This window comes from Thunnus thynnus, chromosome 2 (genome assembly GCF_963924715.1).
Source record: "Thunnus thynnus chromosome 2, fThuThy2.1, whole genome shotgun sequence".
Taxonomy (NCBI): domain Eukaryota; kingdom Metazoa; phylum Chordata; class Actinopteri; order Scombriformes; family Scombridae; genus Thunnus; species Thunnus thynnus.
In genome coordinates, this window is record NC_089518.1 from 15,255,508 (window position 1) to 15,283,079 (window position 27,572).

The 27,572-nt window shown below is 41.3% G+C and overlaps 1 protein-coding gene across 1 annotated transcript; it reads right to left on the reverse strand.

Moving 5' to 3' along the window:
- Positions 1-1,909: 1,909 nt before the first annotated feature.
- On the reverse strand, positions 1,910-27,154 carry grk5l (G protein-coupled receptor kinase 5 like). Its single transcript, XM_067605436.1, has 16 exons — positions 26,417-27,154; positions 12,063-12,158; positions 11,744-11,856; positions 8,558-8,635; positions 8,050-8,147; positions 7,770-7,862; positions 6,474-6,537; positions 6,239-6,379; positions 5,930-6,120; positions 5,707-5,744; positions 5,421-5,510; positions 5,121-5,329; positions 4,894-5,031; positions 4,537-4,674; positions 4,172-4,303; positions 1,910-4,087 (listed from the first exon to the last, which is right to left on the reverse strand). Exons 1-16 carry the CDS (start codon positions 26,466-26,468, stop codon positions 4,004-4,006), a joined length of 1,755 nt encoding a protein of 584 aa, XP_067461537.1. The 5' UTR covers positions 26,469-27,154; the 3' UTR covers positions 1,910-4,003.
- Between the last annotated feature and the right edge of the window lie 418 nt (positions 27,155-27,572).

Below are 27,572 nucleotides of genomic sequence, written 5' to 3' on the forward strand. Positions count from 1 at the left end.
AGAGTCAACAGTGAACATGACCACAGGAATGGAAACCTGTCAAGAGAGTAGCAGGCCATCTGATTAGTGAACAGGAATGTGCACAGGAAAAACAGGAACAGATTAATAAATCCCAAAGAAAGACTGAAGTCACCTTAACCTGCAACCTTGTGTCCCTCTGTCTGGCTGGCAGGAATGACCCATCAGTCCCTCTGGCCTTCTGCAGGGTGGACTCCCTCATTTAAAATGGGAACACACAGGCCTAGTACTATCTGACCAGATGCCCATGTCTCTTGTACTGTAAAACTTTTTTTTCTGAGACAATGAATCAGGAGCCAAAGTGGGTCATATTCCTATTTCTAACGGCTGCCTATTTGACGAGCAGCATTATGTTTTAATGAGCTTCAGTTCTGGGGCAAAATGCATTTCTCAAATGTGGATCTGAGTCTGAAAAAGGCCTAAGAACTTGAAGAAGGTCAAAGAGTGTCTCCTGTGAAAACCACTAAACTTTTATTTGCTTATATTGTTCAGACAATGTAATCATTACTGAATGATAATGTGTATTATAAACATTTTGGATTTTTCTTGGATTTTTGTTATAGAGTGTGCTTAAATAACATTAAAATTAGTTATGTACCGAAATAGCTTCAGGAAAAATAAGGGATGTTTGTATCCATGGCTCCTTTGCATATATCACCTGCACTGGTTTCAGCCCACAGTAGTCTGCTTTGTTCAGGTTCCTCCAAGTACACACATCTGCTTTGTTTCCCATGATTCCACCTGACATTTGTTGCAATATAATGGAGTAATAAAAGGGACATCTCATATATTTATGGCTTTATAATGGTAAAAACTGAGAGTAAAACAGATGCAACCTTTTTTTTTTTTTTTAGATCTGTTGTGATGTGATTGAATGCATGAAGTAATATCATCTTCTAGTCCTGTATGTTTGTTACTCAGTTCGTAAATTCACCTAGCAACGGTGACTCCCGTGACAGGTGCTTTAAATCCTCATGTGGATGCATAAGATCTGTTTGGAACAACGTATTTCAAAATAAACTTTTCCTGGCTGAAATTATGTTTTTTTTCTACATTGAATAAAGTTGCAGTCATAGATTGACAGCACACTGAAAAGGGTACTCTGGTGATTTAGCGTTGCTCTTCCATTAAGTTGGGACAGATGCTCAAAATCGATGCAGCAGAGGCTCCTGATTTTTAATCCTTATGAGTTAAACTATAAAAACACTGAATCTACACTTCCCATAATGCAAACTTCATGCTCCGAGTTTGTGACCCAGCTCCTTTGTAATGCAGGATTCATTCTAAATATTACAAGTCTTTAGGTTTCCAGGCCTCCAGAGCCATGAAAAACATTTTAATGTACAACTATTTTCATAGGCTGAAAGGTCATGATGAGTAAACTGATCTTGATTAGTAAAATTTACAATTTCCTGTTGAAGAGCACTGTTGTGGGGGAAGTCATCTCCATTGCGGTCACTTATGAATACCATGTTTTTTTCTGCCTTTCCTATTTTTAATTTACCACTGAGGGTCTATGGCCAAGTTGCTCCCCCTCAGGCATTCTCTATGGGACCTCATACTTTGAAATGCTCTGACCTAATGATACAACTGTATAACTGTCTACCAGATGTATGTAGATTGTATTATATCCATGATTCAATATGTATTTAAATTATGTTAAAGATGTGTTGTAAAAGTGGTACAAATGTAAAAAAAATTACAGCATTGCAGACAGTCTTGGTACCAATATTAACATAAGAGCTTTGCTGTCTGCTGCTCCGTGTACATTAAGGTTTAATATATGATATTGCGTGCAGGAAAATTACTTCCTCAAAGATGTATTTGAATATGAACAAGGAAATGATCTGTGGTCACAAGGACAGAGGAAACGGAAATAAAGAGGCAGGCGTACTGTGGAGTACTCAAACTATAGCACAGAGTTTATTGGGACTTGAAGGACACAGTGGGTTTGGCTTTCACATGCACTCAGCACTTTGCTGTACATCACATTAAGAAGGAAAACAGAATTCCCTCATCACTTCCCTCCTCCTCTCCTCTTTCCCTCCTTCCCATCCAAACTGTGTGAGTCTCGTGTATTTGTGTCGACGTGTTCCCCAGCGAAACAAACAGAGCATGACAGTCAGAGGACAAACAAAGTGCTGATGTCTGTGTGGGCATTGTCTGGGAGATCATGCGAACAAGGAGGCACTTCAGTCTGATTCAAATTTTCTTTTCGTCATATCAAGAACATATATATAGAGAGAGAGAGAGAGGAAAAAAAAAACAGGCTTTACGTGAGATTAATAAGGACGATTAAATTACTGCATGGACCGGCTTTCACTACTTCAAATAGGAAAATACCACATTCTTAAAACATGCAGAAGAGACTGAGCTCTTCCTCCCTTTTAATTGGCTGTGCTGCTGCGAGAAGGCCACTTCTTTGTGTGGTGTTGCGGGTTCCTCTGGCGTCTTCCTCCACCTTCCTCTGACAATAATATTCGCCGGATGAATAGGATAAATAAAACTCAGATAATATGTCATATACCCTGTGTCTTTGATTACAGCTGGAAATAAAACAAGAGGAAGACCCTTTAGATTGGTGAGGCATTTTTGAAGAACATGTAAATTATAAATGGGGCAAAATAGAACAACCTGTACATGTGACAACAACGGCTAGGCAGCAATATCTTATACATGGAAAAGGCATAAGGGGAGCAAGAACACTTAAGTTTCGGACTAAACTGTAGAAAACAAGAGGCGTGTCGCAATATCAATACAATAATGTGCCTTGATGATCAGAGGTAAAACATTTTCATTTTGATGAAGAAACAGCATGACATTATTTTAAATTGTGCAACTTGTAAGTCAGGCTGAGTGCATGTGTTCCTCTCCACTCCACGGGGACTGTGCAGAAAACTGAGCAAAAAAAAAAAAAAAAAAGAAGATTTCTGTTTCTGTACAGCATATTACTTTGTTTTTTTCAAACTCCACATCATGTCAAATATAAAGTGACACTGTAAACTGAGGGAGACGTCTGTGCTGTATGGTATACAATGCTAACATCAGTGGAATGAGGTATGCAGAAGCAAAGGGATACAGCTGTCCATACTTACACTTGTCCATGCAATGAAAACACAACACAATTCTCACAATTCTGTCTGTGTGCATCTGTCTGATTGTGTATGTATGTGTATGTGTGTGTGCTTTAAGCTATATGATATGTCTGCAGGCTCATATTTAGAGAATGTGTATAAAACGGATCAGGCAACCCACGTTCTGACCCCCCTCCCGTGATTCTATATGACGGCTAAAAACCTTCAAAAACCATTAAATCAACATGACAACAGTATCACAAAAACTAAACTGTAATCTTTGGCCTGAGTGTATGCAAGGCAATGTACATTATGTGTTGAGGTTGTCGAGGTGATGTGTTCTGAATGTTTAGGAGTGATCTGAGGTACGAGAGGTGGAAAAATACAGAGAAAGAATGAGTTATAGTCAGAGTTGTACAGATGGTGACACTATAGATAGCTGGAGAGATACTGGTACAAGATATAGGCCAGAAAGTAAAGCAGACTCACAATGAATGGAAAAGAAATTCCTTTTCTGGAAAAAAAAAAAAAAAAAAAAAAAAAAATTCACCAAGACCCCATCTTCTATTCCCTGTGGTGGTCTTTATTATACAGTGGATCCCCTGAATATTAGCTTGTTTTCTATCCTTTTTCATCAACATCAGTGGCTCTGTTCTATAGTCCAACAATCCTGAGGGTAAATAAGGTTTGTCCGAATATTTCCAAACGTCTCTGCAACATCCCATAACAAATGCCCGGGGTCTCAGGGCCTGGTCATCCCCCCCCCCCCTCCCCAAGTGGGCTGACCATTTAGGCTTTAGACAGGCTGTCTCCGGCTGCTGCTCAGGCCCCGGTTGTGGACCAATCAGCAGTGGGGAAGCCCCTTGGAGCTCCTTCCCTTTGTGTGTGGCTCCCACACCGTCACTGTGCCACTAGGGGGCAGAGTTGGACATGGAGTCCACTGAGTTTACACTGGAAGACTGCACGCGGCTGTGGGAAATAGACACCTCTGGGTGCTAAAGCAGAGACAGAGATTTGTGTGAGTTAGTTTGTATGAATTTATCATGAGTTTATTAGCGTGTGTGTGCATGTTTACTTACATGCCTCCTGAAGATCCTGTCCAGCAGGCTGCGTCTGGGCGGCTCCGGTGGCTGATTCCAGTCAAGATCCGGAGGTCGCGTCCCTTGAGGCCCGAACACATTCAAATCTCTGAAACACTCAGTTTCTATCATCTGGAAATGAAAAAGAGAAGAGAGGAAAAGAAAAGGAGAAGAGAGGAAAAGAAAAGGAGAAGAGAAGAGAAGAAAAGGAGAAGAGAAGAGAAGAGAAGAGAAGAGAAGAGAAGAGAAGAGAAGAGAAGAGAAGAGAAGAGAGGATTCGGTGAACTTTATTAGGCGAGTTCTTCCAGCAGTTGTACAAACTGCACTGAGCATTTAAAAATGTCAAACTAAGTGCACACACTTACCTCATTCTGCCATGGGATGGAAACGCTGCCTGTAGCAAATTTGGAGTAGAAGTCATTGTCAGTTTGGTCCAAATTTACTCCCTTGACTGTGGAGAACTGCTCTATGTCCAACACATCCTTACAGTACACTGCCCGAGGCTGGGAGAGGGCAATGACCACAGAAAAGACGGGGTTGAGAGGAAAAACAGGAGACACGTTTATCTTAATGGATATTTTATAATCGTGGGATTTTGGTTTTAAAAAACATGTTTTTCCTCTGGTGGCCATTTTAGTTAGCTCATGGATTAAAACACTTACGAAGTGCAGTAAAGGTAGAGTTTCACACTTAAAGTGTGCACAGTATTACAAACTACTCACATCAGGCACAAACGGAGGCTCTACTATTCCAGCCTCTAGCCTCTTGAAGTTGATGTTTTTGAAGAACGAGTGGGCCTTGACGCCCGCTGCTCTGTCCGCCTGGCACCCCAGCCTCTGCTTAGGGTCTTTGGTCAGCAGCTGGGTGTGAGCAGAAGCAGAGATGACTCATTACATTATTCATTATTCATCCATCTCTCTGTGCCAACAACTTTCCATCAAACCCTCACCATTCTACAGATGGCCTTGGTGTCCTCTGTAAACTTGTCGTTGTACTCCTCTTCCTCCTCCTGCACCCTCCTCTCCACCTCCTCCCGTTTCACGCGTTCCTTGCGGGCGCGGAAGGGGGATCGTCCGGCGGTCATCTCGTAAATGAGACAGCCCAGCCCCCACCAATCAGGACTCATGCTGTACTTTTCATTGTTTATCACCTCCGGAGCTGGAGAGAAAGGGATTTGGGTTGTGGGTTAAAAACTGGTGAATACTCTGGAAATTGTGCTTACGGAAACATTGATTTAATTGTTTCTTACCCATGTAGCCAACTGTCCCCACCCTTCCTCTGATGAGTTCTCCTTCAGGCACTTTGATGGCCAGCCCCAGGTCTGAAACGCGGATGTGTCCTGCAGCCAAATGAGGACGACAGGCTTATCTAATCACGCAAACTGGATGCTTTTACACAAATGTGTGAAACTTATTTGACGCAAGTAGTGGATTATGATGCGTGACTTTGGTTTGACATTGTTTATCAGCAACAAAACAAAAATGCTGTGCAAAGGTAGAACCAGAAATCTGATCTGATGGAGCTTCAAAACTCACCATTGTCATCTAGTAGGATATTCTCTGGTTTCAAATCCCTACAAACAACACAGCACATTCAGTGTGTGGTTAAGAAAACATGTCAAAGAACAAAAGCATCGATTCATAACTGATTATCTGCAGATTTCAAAAACCTGATTCTAGCAAGCGTTATGGCTCTCTTGAGAATTTAACTGAGCTGAACTACATCTAAAAACGCATTTCAGAGTGTTTACAGTGCTACCTGTAGACGATGGATTCCCTGTGCAGATGCTCGAGTCCACAGCAGATTTGAGCGGCGTAAAACTGGACCCTGTCCTTCTCGAAGCCTGGCGTGCCCATGTTGTAGATGTGAAACTTCAGGTCTCCACCGTTCATGATGGTCAGCACCAGACACAGAGCGTCTTTAGTCTCATATGCATACGCTAAGCTCACCTAGCGGAAGAGAAGAACATGTTAAAAAGGTATAAAAGTGCTCGGACAAAGGAAAAGGCATGCATGCAAATGAGATGAGATAAGATGAAGCAGGTACTCTTCTTTTATGTTTACTCACAACAAATCTACTATTGACTTTCTCTAAGATCTGCTTCTCGTTGAGCGCCATGGACTCTCCTTTCCTCTTCTTGATCCTCTTCTTCTCCAGCTTCTTACAGGCGTACATCTTCCCCGTAGCTCTAACCTGGCAAGCACACACCTGAAAAGAAAAGCATATATACTGTTATTCAAATCACAACATATAAATACTTTACGCAACGTTTATCACCGTCATCATAAACAGCATAGCTTACCTCTCCGAATCCCCCCTTCCCCAGCACTCGGTACTGTCTGAACGTGTCTTTAGTGATTGGTTGCCTGACAGAACACAGACACAAAATCCATTAATAGACGCTCGTATAGTATTGATTAAGGCAGAAATATTATCTGCGGAACTCAATACCATCCTGAGTCTGTTTCCTGTACAGAGGGTGGGGCCTCTGGTACGCAATTTCACTTTCCAGACACGGATACAATCAAGGATGCCCTGAAAGCCTGCTGGTTACTTCTAACTGCCTTTGATAAAGCACTCTGTATTAAATATTTTCCAGCCTAGAGTGATCGTGCTCCTCTGAAGAGTCCCTCAAGTGAAGAGCAATTCTATCAGAGTCCATTTTTTTCACCTGTCAATTGTTATGTTCTCAAAACTGGAAGGATGTCTCAAGTTTCATTACATATGACAGACATTAATTACATGTGTTAGTATTTTTTTTATTAACCATGTTGTCTGTGCTTAACGGAGCCACAGTCTCAGTAAATTATTGTTTTGGATTACTCTTATTTTTATGTTTTAGATAGTTCTTTTGTTGTTTTAAAAGGTGTAATTTAAGGTGTTTCCAGAATTAAATATTTCACAATTGTATTGAAAATTTTACATTTCTGTTTAATTCTGATTTTGTGTTATCTTAAGTTGTTTGTTCTGTAATGCGTTGTTAATACTGTCTGTCTTGACCAGGACACTCTTGAAAAATAGATTTTTAATCTCAATTAGGCTTTCCAAGTAAATTACATTTAAAAATGCTGAAATTTTCAAAATTAATCAACTTTTTGCATGATTGATCTGTCTTTTTCTCCTGCTCGTGGCTTAAAATGGTAAAAATTGAATGTAAGACATGTTTTTGGACACTTGTACTGGCTCCACTGGACATGTAATCTCTCATAATATAAACAGATCTTTGCAAAAATGCTTAAATGAAGAACTGACTATGTTTTTTTCCACTGTAGCTTAAAAACACTGTCATAGTCTTCACTAATAAAGAAATACATAAAAACAGAACTCTCAAAAGTATTATGATGTCTGCTTTTGGAAAAAATAAATGATTATTGGTATCTAACATTTTCTATTTTTAAGGTTAGTAGTGACTAAAATTAGATTTGAGTTTCATTTTGAGCTTGTTTACATGCCTGAGTTCAGCTTATCTAGCAGACTAAGGACTAAACTTTCCACTTAAAAAACTTCTTAATGTACTGAATGAATTAAGCATTTAAATCTTGATTACATAGCTATAAAGTGAGTGCTTAATATATAAAAAAAATATGTTCCAGCTGACCTCTCCAGCATCTTCCACTGCAGGAAGCGGTCAAAGTACATGCTGTTCTGGTAGTCCGCGAAAGGAGCGCCGCTCAAGTAGTCATGGACAGCCCTGGTCCAACACACGACAAGGCAGGCTCAGTCAACACAACTCAGAATATATTGCAAGCTAAAATTCCTCACACAATATCTTTACTGTTTGTTATATACATGGCACGAGGTATAAAAAATAGGGCGAGAAAAAAAAACAGGTGAGAGTCTAGCAGACAGGTGATGTTAGCATTAAGATTGAGACTCACTTGCGGCAGTTGCTGAAGATCTCCTTACATGGACTGAGCTCGAGGTTCTCTCTGCACTGGTCGGCAAAGACCTCTGCAATGTCTACACGCTGGGGTGACTACATCAACACATGTATACACACAGAGTGACATATGCGCACAAATACACAAATAAATTACTTTTTATTACACACACACATCATCAAACTGGGGGATAACATACATAACTTCTCTTAGAGCTAACCACAGTAACAGTATGAGTATATTACGTACATACACTTTGTGCAAACATTACATTGTTATTTTTGTACATTTAATGTGTACATTGAATTACAACACCCTCGTAACTACCCTTTTAAGTGTCTGAGAGGCTTTCATTCAGCTGTAACTCAGCATTATTGTCTGCTTTTAGTTCTTTTCCACAGCTTGAACATCAGTCACTGTAAAAGGTCACTAAATTCACTTTACAGCCACATGTGAAATAAAAAAGGCTCAGAGGTTGATAAATGTATCAGATAAAGAAACGTACTTGTTTTGAGAGAAAAGTCTTGATGATCTGGTCTCCTCTGCTCTTCCTTTTTTCATCAGGTGTCACCTCGTAGTCTTCCTAAATCACAAAATAAAACATCATTAACAATATTGTGTCCAGTATCCAGAGTTATTGTCAAAGTAGAACAGAGACGACGAGTCCACAGAAAATTACAATTTATTGATCATTTTAATAATTTTTCAAGCAAAAAACATCAAATGTTCGCTGGCTCATCTGGTGTGAAATTTTGCTGTTTTTCTTGTTTGAATTGAATATCTCTGGCTTTTGAAATGTTGGTTGGACAAAACAAGACAAAAGACATCACCTCAGGTTCTTGGAAGTTGTGGTGAGCTATTTTATATCATATTTTTTATACTCATATGTAATTTTAGATATTCTTTAGACATTTTATAGCTTTGTATAACTTTGCAGTGGTAAAATAATTTTATCAACAAATCTGTCAAAGAACGCAACTTCTTACATAAAACATTACACTGCAAAGACAGAACTTTGTCTCCTCTCCCAAGCCACAGCAAGGCTCCCTATATCACAACAAATCTTTTATAATTATCCAAGATGCTATCAGCAGAAGTAAAAGGAAATGTCACCAAAAAATATGTCCCCTTAAATCATCATAAACCGGTGATGATTTAGGATCCGGTCTTGGGCCAGAGGAAGACCAGATCCTAAGCTTTTCCTCTGCTTTCCAACAGTGAAGAAACAAAAATGCCAAACTTCGTTTCTCCTTCTGTTTGATTTATTTTTTAATTGGTATGCTAGAGCAGCAGCTGTTTAGTGGTAAAAAAGGCCACTTTGCAGACACACACCTCTCACTCGCTGTATCTCTGTGTGTTGCTGTCACTCTCACATAAACATATGCCGCTCTTGGCTCGGTGTGTGAACATACGTAGCCATTGACACAAACAGGTTTGGTCGTTACACGCTGAACATATTGGACATCTCACAGAGGCAGCGACATGAAAAGCGCTGTGACGCATTTCGTAGCCAGCGCTTTTAAACTTTTGAAGAAGGAAGGGGGTGGAGGGGGTGGAGGGGGAATAACATGGTGCCCGTGCTGCACGCTGGCCTGACTCTTTCTATCAGTGGCTTTTTTCCAACATGGTCCTGTGTTGCCTGGCAACCACACAGTAAACACCACGGGATTCCTTGAGGTCCTGGAGTGTCACAGTGTGTCACACCAGCGTCACCGGCTTTCCACTACAAAACACACACACACACACACAGTCACACACATATATATATATATATACATACATACACAGTACGTACACACATAAGCCTGGAGCTTTAGGAAAAACAGGCTTTAAAAAGCCACAGTGTCACTGACACTTCAGAACAAAGCCACAAGAAGTCCATTAATGTATACATACTGTATATACAAATGTAAGAATGTGAATAAAAGATGGAGAAAATGGGGGAAGAGTGAGGTGTGATTGCTGCCAAGCGTTGATTAACTAAGGCTTTGTTATCAGAGCCACCAGAGAAATTACACACACACACACACACACACATACAAAGTAAATGAGCTGTCTGATTCCCACCCTTGCCGGCGGGGGGTCAGCCAAAGGGAAAAGAAGACGCCCCTTTAGCCTTTTGGAAGCAGAGGGGATTCAGCACACATATCCACATAAAATTGTATGCACACACACCTCATGATGTAAGAGGAACCACTGGAACCCCCAAGCACATTCCTTCCTCTGTTACACACACTGAAATACACACTCCCTCTCACCTCAAAACAGCCATGTTCATGCCTGTTCATGGCGTAGAAACAAAAACTTCTACACATCTCATTAATTCCACTGATCAACAAACTACTACACTGCCTGATTTTTTTGTACCTTACTCACTTTGAGGAAATATACTGACTAGATAACATAATAAAACAGTTTTATAGGAAAACCTACACAGGACTCACATGTCATTTAATTACTTGAAACACCTGCCTGGTTGTAATCACCCTCGGACCTGGTTTATTGTCAGTAAAGTGGTGAGTACGATGCTCAACACTGAGCGCAGCCTCTTAGTTGGTCACATGGTTTGCAGAATTAGCTCCAACAAGTGTTTGGGATGAGTGCATGTAAAGTGGTTTCCCCCTCGCAGAGGGTGACGGTCACTTTTAGGGGCAGAGAGGGAGGGGGCTGGGATGGGGGGGGGGTGTACTGGGATTGGATGGGGTGCTGTGGGAAACAATGCTGTCCTTTCTGTCCTGTCACATGCCCGAAAAGATATTCTGGGCATAGATAAAGACTTAAATGTGTCATGTGGGAGGTATTCCGTCTAGACGCAGAGAGAGAGAGAGAGTGAGAGAGAGAGAGAGAGATTGGAGGGGAGGGGGGCAAGTCGGGTTGATGGGGGAGATCTGGCTGGTTGAATAATCACTACTCAGTTTAATTGTCTCCTCTGCGCTGCTTGACCCAGCACCGGCTACGCTGTAATCAAAGTGAGTGCACTGAAAAGGTGTTCGGGTGTGTGTTTTCTAGACGTGCGTTCATCGAGCAAAGAGTGTTGTTTTTCCAGTTCTGCTTCACATATTCACACCTGGGAGCTCCACTGGTGAAATCAGGGGTTAAAGTGATAGTTTGACATTTTGAAAATTCTAACCCTTAAGAAACTATTTCTTGGCCAAGCGCAGTGACTTCTGTCTGTGCTGGTTGCCTGGGCCAGGAACTCACTGCGCCCGGCCAAGAAATAATCCAACACATAACCTCCGATAAAACCTCAATGTGTCAACGTGTCATTTGAAGAAAGTGTGTTTGTCTGTATGCACTAAACAAACAAGATATACTCTATCTTTGGACAGAGCCAGACTAGCTGTTTCCCCCTGTTTACACTTTTTATGCTAAGCTAAGCTAACCAGCTGCTGGCTGTGGCTTCATATTTGTTGCACAGACATGAGAATGGTATCAATCTGCTCATCTAACTCTAAGCAAGAAAGCCGCTAAATTGTCAAACTAGTCCTTTAAATGCCTTGCACACAGTCACTTTAATTATAATTATTAAAGTGAAAAAGAAAGTTGATCATTAACTTTCCCACATTTTCCTGTGGATATTTTGGGATTAATGGTAGCCTTCCACTAGAGAGAAGCTCCACTCTATGTTTATATCTGTGTGTGTGCATGTGGTGCATGTGGTGCATGTGTGTGTGTGTGTGCATGTGTGTACCATTGCATCCAGTAGCTGGATGCATCGTTGCAGTTTAGGTCTGGTCTCACAGTAAAGACGGAAGAGAAGCCGTCCGATAGGCTGTTTCTCACAGATGCTGACATAGTCCCTCTCTGCAGGAAGACAGGAAACACATACACACACACACACACACACACACACACACACACACACACACACACACACACACACACACACATACACGCGCACACACACACACACACACACACACTTTAAAACACAGCCATGTCCACACAGACAAACACACTTTCTTCAAATGCAAGTGAGCACACACACAAATGCACATGCAGACTCTTACCAACGCTGTTTCCCTGCTCAGTGCACTGGCTTATATGGGGGAAGCGAAGGATCTCCTTCCATTTTTTGCTCCTCCCTTTCCGCTTTCCTCCTCCACCTGCAGCAAGAGCAAAAAAAAAAAAGGAGAAGTTATAATGAAAAGGCTTCACAGAGTTATCAAAGTTTATTTTCAGGAGCAAATGAAAGCCTGATGGCTAAAAGGAGAGAGGTAGAAAGAGAAAGAGGGGGGTTGTGTGTGTGGGCTCTCCCTTGAATGAAATCATAATCTTGGCATGTATATATAATTCATAGATTACGTCTCGCTTCCTCCCTAAATATCTCGTCTCTCTACTGACTTTCTGTCTCACTCAGTAGCTTTTCTGGAAGTGGAACAGTGTGTGTTTAATGTGTGTGTTTGTGTCCACACAGACAGAAAGCCTATTCTGACCGGCTCAGTTCCCATCAGAGCCCGGGACATTGCCAGACTGGATTCCACTGCTCTGAATAATCGGGCATCAGCTTCCTGCAGCATCAGGAACTAAATCATTTACATCCACATTAGATCTGTAAAGGAAACTTTCTCTTGCCTTAAACGTGCCTTTCAAACATTTGACCACCACACCTCTGCGTTTCCCTCTTATACCGGCCACAGAATGGGATAAAAGAGCAATCGTGAGAGCTCATTTCACCGTTTTCCACCCATTCCAGCTGCTGCACCCTACGTCATGTTTGTCTCAGTTTTATTTTTTTCTTAATATGCGAAGGCCGATCTAATGAACTGACTGGGATTTCCTTTAACTGCTCGGTGCTGTGGAAATTGGCTGTGAGCGGCTCGCCCGATGTGAGAGGCAACACTGAGAGCATGAGAGCAGGAGAGGTAATGACAAGCAGACATCTTTAAGTAATAACCCAGGAATGTGAGAGGCACTACGTCATGCTGGAGCCTCTGAGTGAAATTTTTAGCAGTTTTCCCATCAATCCTCCTGGATTAACGCCTCTGCCGTTTGAATTTATCTATTAATCTCAAACACACTGTCGTGCCTTTGCTTTATTATTTGACACACTCACATTGATTTGAATTCAAGGAGATTTCAATAACACTCAACATCATGAACATCAAAGACTCATATCGGCATATCTTGGTATAAATCAGACATCGTACAGGTGTCATTTATTACTCACTATGATATCATCTATGGAAATTTAGCAGAAATTTGAGGCCTACTGACACATTTAAGTGCTATATTTTGATTAAGCAAGAGCAAATTTGGTTGTTTAATTATTTATTGCATGAATATTGTCACAAGTAGATGCACATCATTATACCATACATTTCATTCTGTGAATACAAAAGAAAAAGCTGAATTCCTGCACACTATCAGTGTCAGCACTGAGTTTAGATGCAATTTTCAGTCAAATCTCTATTATTTTTATGATTTTATCACATTATCTTTTCCTACTCCTGTCAAGCTTTCCATACATACTAGGACGAATAAGCAGTTTACAATGATAACTGTGGCAGACTTACTACTTGAAAGTTTTGGTAGTAAACAAGCTGAATTTTTATTGTTTCCAGTTTCCACTTTTTAAAATAATGTATAAGGGTCTTAATATGCACTGGATGGCTACATACATGACATCATGTTAAAGATCAGGTCCATGTTAAGGACCAAGTCAACATACTTACCAGCTGATCATCTATTTAAGACATTATGAATAAAAATTAAAATGTTCAAATGCTAACTACAGAAAAACATACTTGGACAATTAAGCCACACACAGATTAGATTTTTACTCTATAACTCTAGTTCATAAAAAAGCTTTGAGGATGAGTACTGATGAGCTGGCAAACCTAACACTCGCTCATGTAATGAGTTGATGGAGCGTGAACTTCCCCAAATCCAATAAAGTGCAGCTAACATTAGCCAACACTCTGATATAGTATCATCCAGGGCTAGCTACCACATCCCAAATTGGATGTGGCTGTCCTGAACGGGGCTTTTTATATTACAACCTGTAGCCCATAAAATATTGTTGTGAACAGAGCTAATTATGTGCTCCATGGTTTTGGAAAGTAATGGTAGGTTACTAGTAAGCTAGGTAGCCAGGCAAACACACTTTTTAATCCATTCCTTACACTTTTGATACACAAAATCCACATAAAATGAACTTCAGGTAGGGTTGGTTTTTAGACAAGGGACCAAACGTCACCACAGCTGACATGCACAGAATGGTATTCATATCACCTTAGACAAACACAAAGCATGAATGTATTAATATCTCAAGTCAAAATATCCCCTGAGAGAATCATTAACTCCCAGCACCTGCTCCTCATCAACATTACTGTAGACCAAACACGCTATAAACGGGCACACATCCTTATTTAAGCGCCAGTTGTTCTCTGAAAACACTTAATGTAAAGTTATGCCCTACAACAAAATGTCAGCGCGCTCTAGCTGTGTTGCTGTGTGGTCCAATATTTTAATGGCTTTTAATAAAAACATGACGTCCGCCAAAAAGCACAACAGTACAGTGAGCAGAGAAGGTCATCCCCCACTGGGGCCACTAATCTAAAAATGAAAGCACTTATGCTACTGTAAGGCGTTTTTGGATAAAAGCATCAACCAAATGGCATAGATTTCCTGTGAAGGGTCAGCGTCATGTCAAATAATTGTACCGAACATGGGTCCTCCACCCAAGCATTCAACTTCTACACAATGCTGAGACAACCACAAATAATGTAGTTCCTCCTTTTCCTTTCTGTATCCTGTTTCCTTCTCGCCGCTCTCCAAGCCTATTTATTTTTCATTTTCTCTCTCCTCATCTCTTCCTGCTTTTAGTGACTTGTCTCTCCTTCCATCACCTTCCTCCCTTTCTTGGTTTCCCGTCACCCTGCTTCTCTTTAACTTTCAGACTCTGTTGAGGATGTTCTGTCGTCAACAACTCTAGATCACCGCGACAAAGTTGCTGCCAGGCAATGACTGACCTCATTTGCAGCTTCAGGCCACAACAATCCTCTGTATTAAGAGTCACATAAGGTCACAAGTTAACAGCTTTATGAGCATATTACACAGAGCTTCCCTACAGATCAGTTGTTTCCTGACCTTTTGGCTTGTTATGACCCCTGAAAATGAAGCAACAGCATGCATATGTCATATGCATATGTAATTTTTTTCCTTCTTAGACTGATTTGAATGCTTTTTAGAGGCCTGAGGGGGTAAAATTATCCAGAAATTCACAAAAAAAGGCAAATATTAGAGAAAAATCTTATAATAATAAATAGATGCCACTGATTTTCTGTAAAGTCAATATCATGGCGAATAAAACCTAAAATATTGCTCTTCGCTGGATGAGAAAAAGAGAGTCATAGGATATGGGAAGTTAATGGAGATGAAAACATGACTCAAACTGCTTGGCTACCAGTACTCTGTCAGCATATTTAATTTATCCAGCTATAACAAACTACTTTAGCATTTTGTTTCCAGCCTGTTGGGTGCAAAGACGTGGCCATCCATATGCAGACATACCCACCTGGTCCCACAAACGCGCAAATATCATGCATAAATTATTCATGTCCATATAACAGACTCATCCATCTGAACATTATTTCCTGTCTGGTCTCAGTGTCTTTGGATGTCTCTGATGTCTGTGCTTTAAAACAAAATAAAACCCTAAATCAGATGAGTTCAAATAAATTCTGTGCTGCATTGCTTATGGCCATCAGCTGTTATATGTCTGTTCCCTGAGGGGGAAATATTCTGATGGGATGTAAAAAAAAAAAAAAAAAAACTAGGTCTAGAGGAAGTAAGGAAGTTTGGAAAGGATAATAAATATCAACATAAAAGGAAGCGTGGAGATTTGAAACAAATCTCTGCTTACATGTGTTGCATTTTAGGTCCAATCAGTAACTCTGGGTCCCTCTTTAATAAAACTGGGCTATTAAAAGAATGATATGCACGTAAATGTCCTCTATAAACCCTTTTGTCTTCGCTCTCCCATTTATTTCTTTTTCTATTAAAACAGTTCTCACTCTCTCATGGTCTGTCACTTACACATGAGCAGAAATATGCATTGCGCTGTGGGTACACTGCACACAGGAACTTGTCAGTCTAATTTGTTCCATGCGGGCAGTGTGGTCACCGCCCTTTATTTATGTTTCTGCTTAGCAGCTCTGACATCATCAAGACTTGTCAAGTGAAGCAAAAATAAGGTCAGAGAGGGAACGACATCCGTCTGGCGCGACACCAGGGGGTTACCGGCATCCCAAACATCTGTGTGTGTGTGTGTGTGTGTTAGTGTGCGCACAGAGTTCTACACTGACCTCTCTCTAGTAATGTCCTCATGCTCAATTTAACCAAGACGGGCAGTCCTGCAGGCCCCCATCCATCCACACATTCAAAAATGTCCCTGCTTAGCTGTGAGGTTATATTCATAAAGTGTTGACACACAAAGGAATCTAAGCCATTAACCAGTTTCTAGCTTCCACACACACACATACACACACACACACACACGCACACACAGGTCTCTGAGGTTTCCAACACCTCTAGTCACACTGTCACATCAGATGAGCAGTCAGATCTATTGTGGACAACCAGTCGAAACCACATCCTGAAACTCATGCTGTGCATTTGGCATATATGTAACAACATCTGCAGCAGAATGTGCTGGCAGAGAGAGAAGAGTGCTGTGAATGTGTGCTGGTGCGTACACCTACACCATGCAAAACGTGAGAAAGATTTCTGCGACTCTTCACACTCATCTCTTCCCTGCACCGACCTAAAGCTTCATCCTGGTTAACAAACAACTGATTATCCACTACTGATCATCAAACTCTGGCTCATTATCACATCACCTCCTTTGTCTGACTTGTTAAATGTCGGCCTCGTGGTTGAGTCATATCGTTGGTGGTCAGCAAGGTACCAAACACGGTGATGCAAACCAGTACCAGACTATGATACAAACGCCTTTGTTCTCTGAAAGTCTCCCTCTTCCTTCTCTCCCACAATGTCCAACTGTTCCAATGGTTGGAATTTATTTGCATTAGAGCTGCAGGTAAGGGCTGGTGTTCTTATACATGCAAAATCGGAGACGTAAATAACACAACAAGCACATGATCAAACAAATAAGAACGTTTGCATTGGCACTCTCTAAAACATCCTCTTCCTGCTTGTCAGGGCGCTACAGGTTGATTCTTAACAGCACATGGCTTCCTTTATCTCAAAAATAATCTGGAAGACATAACACTATATCCATCTCTTGCAAAACAGAAGGGGAGTTGCTTGGAAATAAATCACCCCTCTCCAGACTGTGCTTTTTGTGTGTTGTGCAACAAGTCACGTGTGAAAGTGCACGTCACTATGTACAGTATACAGTATGAGCGGGGATGTAGAGGTGAATCACGAAGAAAATATGTGTTTTACACTTGGTGATAATAAACTTAACCACAATGTACACTAAATAGATAAATAAATCAATGTAATCCTTCACCTATGATAAATCCTGTCTTTGTGAAGCTTAGAAGGTTTGTTATTGAAAGGAGGACAGTGTGAGGTTCAGTTTAAGTGTAGCATGTGTGTGTTTGTGTGTGTGGTCTGTGTGCCACAGGAAGCCGAGGGAAACGCTGCCCAGACCTGAGCAGAAGGGGAGGACTATAGCAGGAAGACGCTCTTTGTTGCCCTGTTCCACCATGATGTCATGTCGGTCCCTCTGTCCAGCTGCCTTATTACCATCCTCAACAAGCCTCTCTGTCCACGTATTCCTCATTATCGCAATAATAACGGGATGATTCTGCTCTAACATCTGCCAACGCGCTCAAGGCAAACATCTGTGACGTCCACTTTTACCCTGGCAACGCTGGACTATTCTTTTAGCTGCTGCGGGGTCACATGTGAAACCACTTAATGAGAGGTCATAAACTCAAAATCACTCAGACAATAAAAGAGAGATCTTATCAGCGGTATCGATGTGACTGTGCAGCCGTGTCCCAACGCACCAAGTGTGCTGCACTGACAATAACATCTGAGTCTAACTTGACCTCAACCCTAACAATGCAGCTGTATTTAGCATGGAAGCTACATGTTTATATGTAAAAGATGGATTTAGACATAAATTCTGTGTGTAGCATGTTGCCCACAGCTACATTTGCACAGAGCTTAAAGAAAAAGGGCACAAGCGCGACCATTTTCCTGTCTTTATGTCCTTGTAAACATTACTGCTATAAATAGCAACCAGCCCAAGGGCAGGAGCAATGTGTTAATACAAACTTGAGGTGGTCAAACCGGTCCATGACCTCAGAGCCGGCGAGCTGTGACAGTTGTCACTACAGTAACTGTGTGGTGTGTGTGTGTGTGTGTGTGTTCATAATTGAACACTGAGAGTGTGAAAACTTGTATGCAAGGACAGAAATCTCACAACAGCAACAGAAGGTAGGGTACATTTCCTGTCTGGGAAGAGTCAGGTGCCACAAGTTTCCTGTCCTATAAATATATGAAATATGGAATGTGAAGGGATTAAAAAAAAAACAACAACACACACACACACACACACACGCACACGCATCCTAGCTTGCACATTCAATAGTCTGAAATTATATAATCCACCAGCCTGTCCGATCAAAGCACCACACACACACACACACACGCACACACACACACACACACACACACACACACACACACACACACACACACACACGGCAGGGCACGCTGGGTAATACATGCTGTTTGCTCATCCATAAAGATCAGAAGGACAGACCATAGTCCACATGAAGCTGCTCCTCTGCGCTGACTAGCTGTTAGCGTGTTTGTTCACCTCCATAAATGTTTTGATAGGGTGAACATTATGGCTATGTAAACCTATATCTCTGTGAAGGATGATTTTATTTCTTCTCGCTCCGATTGAAATTCTGCAGTTACATCACAAGCCAGCAAACACAGAGGAAAGTGCCTCCAGTGAAAACAAGAGATCTAACTTATCAAACTGATGGAACACATGGTGCACTGTGTGCGGACAGATATTATTGAACGTGGGTGTGTGTGCGTATAGCACAAATACCCATCCCGGAAATAGGGTTAAAGTGATTACATTGCCCTTCTCAGGCTGTCCTCTTCCTCTCCATTTCTTTTTTCCCCCTCAAAAGACACACACACACACACACACACACACACACATACACACACACACACACACACGATGAAGATGTTTGTTCCACGTCTTGCTCCTACAGTATGTTGACATTCCATGTTCTTTTGTCCCTGTTATGGCAACATCCCTAGAAAGAAAAGAGTCTGTTGTGGACTTAACTGAGCTGAACTGCTGAGAGAAAGCAGCTGTTTCAGCTTTTACCCCATTTATCTGGTATTCTGGAGTATTTTGGTCTTACTCAGGGGGCAATTTTGTTTATCTTTTTTCCCCCTATTGTTGAAAACTCTCACCAGGCCTTAAGGAAGAGTAAGTGGCGTTTTCCCTCTTTTCTTCATCGTTGAGAATTATTCGGTTTTTACAATATTAGATGTTATAATCTGCTCCATTTTTCTCTCAGAATGCACCATAAAGAATCATCAGACCATAGATTAGTCATTCTCATTAAAAAAAACAAACAGGGAGAATAAATCACTTAGTTTTTATTTCACTAGCATTTTTTTTAACTTGTAGACACACTACATGATGTCATGTCTGACCCTGATGTGTCGGCAAAGTTTGCATGAATGTGTTGTAAAAGTGTACAGCCTGGCATTTGGCTCCTCATACAGCAGGAGACATTAGGGAGGAAGCATCAAAAGATACAGTATTGATTATTCTCTGATTAATGCACATCAAATATTCATTGGATGTTCCATTAAAGAAATATGACAACAGTGCAGAGCACAAGAAGCACATCAAGACACAATAAGATGCTAAGAAATCACCTGTATGTCTGACACGGGGGGGGCACAACTAGATATCATCATTTTGGCTGCTCAGTGCATTCCTGGAGTACCTCAGTGACGAGCTGTTAGAATTCACATTTTTTTTTCACTGCATCCACTCTCTCTCAGCTACTTCTACTTTAGATAATTATCTCCTATATTTCCCAGAATTCCACTCAACAACCCCCGGAGAACAGGCGTGAACTTGTTGCATCCAGCTGAGTTACGTATACTGTATGTGTGGGTAGAGGCAGCAATAACAATAGAGATAGTAAGAGCCAGAGAGCTGAATTTTTCCACTCAAGAAAAAATGAGTCACACTCCTACTCAAAACACAGCGAGCCTTGTGGCGTGTTGTCGATGGAGGAATGGGTATCTCTGCTGCTTCTTTGGCTTATTTCTTGATGTATAACTGCTGGTAGAAGATGGTGAGTCAAGGAAGAAGCCCTTTGCAATTTCATTCTGAAGGTCTGACATCAAAAACTTGACTTCTACTGTTGATATAGAAGAAAAAATTTCATCAGCTTTGTGCAGTTACTCATATAAATATTAGAGCCGAAACTAGTTGACAACTAATCTGTCGATTATCTTTTTATTAACCGATTAATTTATCTTTAAGATTTGTCTATAAAATGTAAGAAAATAGTAAAAAATTATTTCCCAGAACCCAAGATGACACACTCAAATTGCTTGTTGTATCCATGCAACAGTCCAAAACTCAAATATGGTCACTTTACTAATACATTACAAAACAAGCATCAAATCCCCACATTTGATGAGATAAAAACAGCAATTTTTTGGCATTTTTGCAAGTGACAGAAATCAATAATGAATTATCAAAATAGTTGATAAATTAATTTTCTGTCAAACTAATAATCGATGACTCTGCTAATTGTTACGTCTCCAGTGGATATGACAACAGCACATTGTTTCCTTTACTAGATGTTTTACTGTAGGAGATTCCAAATTAATAAAATGTTTGTTCTGAAACACTTTCATTCAAACCAGATTTAAAATTAAATATTGGTCTAAAATACATCTAAATAATTTTATGTTTGAGTCACTGACATTCATTTAGTAATTCCATCTAACTGGAATTCATATTAACTGTATTGCCAGTAAACATCTTGGAGGTCTAATCTGCGGGCGGCCTGCTCCTAAAGCACTAATGTCTGAAAGAGAAAAACATAAAAAAAATCCATCTCTTTAATAAGTGAATCACCTCAGAGATAAATATGAAATATGTAAGAATGGGTCACGAACAGCCCTGCAGCTATCTGAGAGAGACTTTCTTCCCCGGGTTTTCTTCTTGCCTCTTTCCCGTCAGAACAACCTGTCGAGGAAACGGGAGGCTTGTTTCCCTCTCGCGTATTTTACTCTCCCCTCCATTAATGCTCTCCAGTTGTCTGCCCAATAAAAGTCAACAGCATTATGTCATGGCTCCGTCCTCTCAGAGGGGTCCTGAGAGAGGAGCACTCCAGGCAAGTGTTTTTGTTTGTGTGGAAATGGGAGAGAAAGTGTGTGTGTGTGTAACAAAGACACAAAGAGACTACTGTACATTATTCATACTGACATTACCATTAGCTGACAGGTAGATGATCAGATGGGACACAGAGACCTGTGTTGTGTGTTTTGACAGTTGAGAGGTTTTGAAGACGTTACCCAGCTCCTTTTCACGAGAATTTCGGTTTAGCCCCACTGACAGTGGTTCCCCTGGCTTGCTGAGACTTGCTGTGGCATCATACGACGAAGCAACACCGACCCCCTTCCACTTCCCCTCCACCCGTCTGCAGCAGGAGCTCAAGGACACCGTGCACGTTCAGAGCCCACACAAATTGCTTGTACAGACTAATACCTCATGCCTGTTATCTTTTGTTATCTACGATCATTCGTAGGTTCTTGCAGTCACAGATCAGTTGGCCGTTAATGTTTGATCCAATCAAAATATCCTCTTGAGTGCAATGGGGCAAAAAAAACCATGATAGGATTGATTTTAAACACAACAGAATCCAATTAGATCTTTTTGCAATCTGAATCTAGGACTCTGACAACTCTGTTGCACTTTAGAGGTTCTGAAATGACCTGATATGACTGTATTTAGATACTAATCATGTAAGGTTTTTCCCTTTTGCACATATACAAGCCATAAAACTGCACTGATTACAGTTTAGTGCAGGGTGCTGTCAAACTTTTTTGACAACCAATAGGCCCATCAAACTACTTCTATTTGAGACATGCAATTACACTGTAATTCTCATCTAAAGCATATAGGCTGTCAGAGATCAAACAAAATCATTCATCAAATCCACAGAGATTCCTCTTCATACTGAAAATGAATAAAAGAATCAGTAGTGTTGTGAAGATTACAGTTTAAGTCTAAAAATTCAAAGTTTTGCTCTCAATCTAATCAAAGTATTTAAAGATCCCCCTCCAGACATGTTTTAAGATATATATGAAATACTCTACTTTGAATAATAATTTGCATCTGATATGGTTTTTCCACACAGAAAAAGTTGTATTATCTCATTAAAATATCATTTACTCCTTTTCCCTCATTAAAAATTCCATAATCTATGAATATGCAAATACTTTTCATTTCAAAAGTTAAAACTGCTGGACACAAGATGTCTGCTTCACTGTAAAGTTCTCAGTGTTTGTGCACTGGGGGGCCTTCAAGCTTCCACATCACACTTGTGTTAGTTGAATACTGGACGACGATTGGCTCCAAACTAAAATCATGCTGCGCACACATCATTCTGCACAGTGAAAGTCAAACAACCAACTGAAGGAACAAGAAGGAAAACTTTTGAGAGGAGGGTGACTTAAAAGCTTTTGTTGGAGGAAATGCTGAGAGCGAAGTAAAGGGTAAAGCAAACAGAGTAGCCGCCATGTTCCCGTTATCATGATGTCTCACCTTAGTTAACTGGAAATAAACGGAGACTTTCTAATCTGAGTAAATTCGTCACTACTCAGGTCATTTTACCAGTGCGCTCATAACACAATACAAGGAAATATGTACTGTATGTCTATAGCCGTATTCATGTAGTGGTTGTGTGTGGCATCAAATGGTTTTTACTTGCACAACTGCAACATCCAAAACACGACAGCACGAATGAGAAAGCCGGCAAGCAGCAGCGGTGGCGGAGTGGAATTCGGTTGAGTAGCCCAAACTAAATACCCCCGGCTCTGTTACCGCAATTCAAGAAAGGCAGCTGGATGCAGCAATGCAGTTTTTCCCCCCTTACTCTCATTCACTTGGACAGCCGATGACGTTCGCTCGCCTGGCTTGGAATCTACGACTGCTGCCAGAAAGAGTTGTGAATGGGGAGGCAGGCAGGAGGAACACACATACACACACACACACACACACAATAAGCTCAGGGTCTACTGCACTGATGTTCTTGTCAGAGTGGCTGAGTTCAAGTTACATTTAAACAAAGGAATTCACCACCACACACACACACCTTATATTAAACCTGCTTCCTCAGTCTTCTTATACATCAGCTGCCATTCAAAAAAACACTTTCACACTGAAAGAAAGTCATATCAGGCCTGAGTTACTTTTTCTTTTGATCTGCTATGACCTCCCCCACCCATATTCCTCAGCTGACACACAGCATACAGAGAGTAGAGCTCTTCAAATCAGCACATCAGCATTTCCTGCTGCTCTGACATGGTTAACAGTGGCTGTCAGATGATACTCAGATGACCACGCAGGAGATCGGGGTGTAACATTTCGCCGAATACTCATCATCCATAAAGTATCTTCCGCAGAGACCGGAGAACAGCTCCACAGGAAGATGGAGCTCGGATGGCAATAGCCCACTCAGTTTGTTATGTAACGATCAATTTGATTAAATAGCTTATGGGCTGCATCTAACTGATAGTGCATATGGCTTTACGTAAGACAGCAGTCAAGACTACTTAGCGAAATGGTTCAATATGGTCTGGTGGAAATCAAAATGTGTTTTCCACTCTATGATTAACATGAAAAAGCATATTGATCATAAATCCTCTTCCATCAAAAAGTTTTAGCCACGTCCCAGCTGGTCTTAATCCTCGAGGGGAGCTGCCCCATCTCTATAATCAATGACTAGGGTTCACACGATCTTGGCTGCAAAACCCAGACCAGTTCTGTCAGATCAGCCATCGCCGACACAGAGGAGCCAAAGAGCGATGCGAGGCTGGCATAAGGCCTGTTTTGCCCACTCCTGGCCTGCAGATATCAATAGCTTTTTATTTCTACGCCTCGCTGCCACTCCGTGCTGTTTTACTGATTCGGGAGGTGTGAGGACGCTGGCATAAACAGGCAGAGATTGCAGTGTAAACTGGGCCTTCCTGTTGCGCATCCCTGAGAGCGTTTGGACAGAGGATGCATGCCTCTCGGTTCAGCTCTGGCTTGGAAGACGCACTTGTATAAACAAACAGGAATAAACAGTCTTTATTTGCTCCATTCACATTCTCCCACTGTTGCTGGTATGTAACCTAAAATGTGCCTCTGTGTATACTGTACTCTGCCATACATACAAGCGGGCAGTGGGAGAGTTGCACAGTCCTGTAAGATAAAACCTCTAATGATTCAGAAGCTTAAAGGACACAAACCAATAACACGCTCATAACAACCTGTGACATGTTTCAGTGTGCGTGGTGCAACAAATTTGAACTCAACTGTTGATCCACTCTCACACGGCTGCATTTGTTGGGACAGAGGCCATTGATCAAGTGGCTGAGAAAGTCGTGCTTCAGCTATTAACTCAAAGAACCATCTCATCCCTTAATGTGAAATTGTAAAAGGCCCCTTTTCTCTCCCACACACAGTCAGGGGCAGGGACTGGATGAGCACCAATGGAGCAGCTGGGACAAGCGAGATCTGTCATGGGTCATTAACTGCTCTTATTAATTCATGAAGCTTAATTCACCCAGCCCAGTCGTGCTCTGCTCCCATAAAACAAACGTCCAGTCTGACCTGGAGGCGTATGCATCCTTAGTATGGGCTTTGACAGCATGTCAGCTTCCTGTTCCACTTTATTATTCCATTAATTCCCATGAAACTCCCTCTGCCCTCTCTGCAGACTGCCCTTTTTTTCCCCTGAAGTATGTCATCATTGTGAGATAAATGCTTAGGAGCTGCCAGAGGCGCACAAGTCTTCTCCTGCGTCACCCCGCAACTCCATGGAGGCTCTTGCCACATGAAACCACACACTGCGACGAAACTTGTGTTTGCACTTGTGAGAGAGTGTACATGTTTGACAGACCACAAAACTGAGTCACTTACAATTCTGAGCACTGCTTCAGATTATAACTAATTCTGAAAAGGCTAAAGTATGCAGAAAAGAGTTCCAGGGAACTATGATGCTGAAGCTTTTTTTTTTTGTGACTCCCAAAACAGTTCTTCGGATGATTTTAAGGAAGTTCCAGTAAGGACAAATTCCACTATAGTTTAAGTAACTGAGAAATATCTCGATTAAAGATGGGGAAATAATGACTATTTCAACTATAATAATGTTCCTCTAGATTAAGTTTTCAGTCTTTTTTAATTAAATATAGAGTCAGCAACAAAAAATGTTCCCTTATTTGACATCCTGGAACCCAATCCTACGATTTGAGGCCTGCTACATTAAAATTTGAGTTTAATTTCATTTTAGACTGTACAATCAAACCAGTGACAATCTAAAACTCACATAAAACTGCACTTATAACCCCAACTTTATCATTGACTGATTCCCATTCATGAGAAACAATCATGGAGTCAGACTGCATGATGTTTACCTTCAGACCTTCCCCCTGCCCTCAGCGCGACCCTGACTTCCTCAAAATAATAATAATAATAATAAAGAGAGAAATTCAAGACCCTGTGCTGTTAATAATATTTCAAACTACATAGTAAAACTACATCTTTTCTCACAAATATCTGACCGTCTACCCACTGATACACCAGGGACTCTTGTGCAGGCCCCATACATAGATTTCAACGCCAGTCACGTCATCAGATCACCGTTCAAATGCCAGCCAGCCTACACTCATTCCCTCTGTAGAAAGGAGTTATTCCCTGCTCCAGTGTGTGCCTCAGCATGTATAATGTTGCGAAAGAGCGCATTCATTTGCACAGACAGCGAAAGCGGATGTGGGAGGCAGATTTTTTTTCTCTCTCCCCTCTTTACATATGTGGGAAAACGCATATGATCTGTCAAAAATCGATGAGGATAAAATAATCCATCAACATGGACTCAGGTTAAATATGATCACCAGGTGTTCAATTTTCAATGTAATATGTTCACGTTGCTTGTAACGTTGCATAAGACTTCTGTTGCATCTGGAGGATTTACCTGCTGTAATGAGCCGTACAGTCCGCAGGGCTACCTACTGCCGTCATCAATACGATTATTCCCACCTTTTCTGCATATTAAGCGCAAAATGTGACATAGTCAGGCCTACCTGCTATTTGCACTTTTATATGTCAACTTACCCTCTCTCGCTTTTAGCAGTACAGTGTTGGCTACTATGTTCTCCAGCTCCATCAAAAAAAAAATCCTAAATGCAGAGGTTTTCGGTACACAGGCGTCTGCAGCGAGACCAGCGTCCTTCAGCGTGTTTGGTGTGTACACTGTCTTCACTCCTCGTCGGTATCCGAGCAAAAATCACTCATATCAAAGTCGTAAGGGATAAAACAGGATGTCATAGATTTGCTTGCAATGTAAATTGGGCATGGTTCTTGTTGTGGGCTGGAAGTGCGGCGCTGCATTTCTACTCCAATCCCCCCAAAACCATTCCATGCGTAATTTGGCTGCGGAATCTCCCCCAATGCAGAAACGGATCAAGTTGGAGTTGCCGATGTACGCAAACCGGGTCCTTTCAGCATATTCTTTACAGCGGTACACCAGGATACTACCAGCTTTACATTTCAACAGCAGGGGTTGGCTGAGTGCACCAGAGAGGACATCAGCGCGCCCCCACCTCTGTTTGGTGCGTAATCAAAATGGGCTGGGCCTGTCTGTCACAGCTGCGTCAAGCCACAGGCAGAAACAACTCCAAGAGAAGTTAACACAGCCTGTCATGAAAATAAAAGCACAATGCCGCTATGCTTTAGTATAGGACATTTTGAATGGAAAATGCCTTTCCATTAGCTTAGCTATTAAAATCCACTTTTACTGTCCTCTCACTGAAGCTGACAGAACTGTTCATATGCTCACAGCAGCCATTGCATACCCAGGTGTTTCATCCAATCTCAGACTGTGTGAGTACAAATCTTTCGTGATTGACATTTCTTTCACTCTGCTGTTGGCTGTTGCATCTGTTTCGGCGGGAAAACTCACCTGTGATTTGGTAACGTCTGCAAACTCCCTGTAGAGCTCCACTCACCTTCCACCTGAGCAGAGAGCTAATCAACCACAATAATTGAAAACACCTGTGTGGGTGTCCTTTTCTATTTATAGAAAACAATACACGTCCTTGTTGTAAAGTCGGAAGCCAATGTTCATTCTCTTCTAACTTCACTTTGCTTCTACTACAATGACACAAATTAGGTTAAAGTTACTTACTGTTGCAGTCAACATGGAGTGGAAAAAATTATAGAGTCGCCCTCTGGTGGTAGAATTTCTACATTTCTGATCTGCTATGAACCA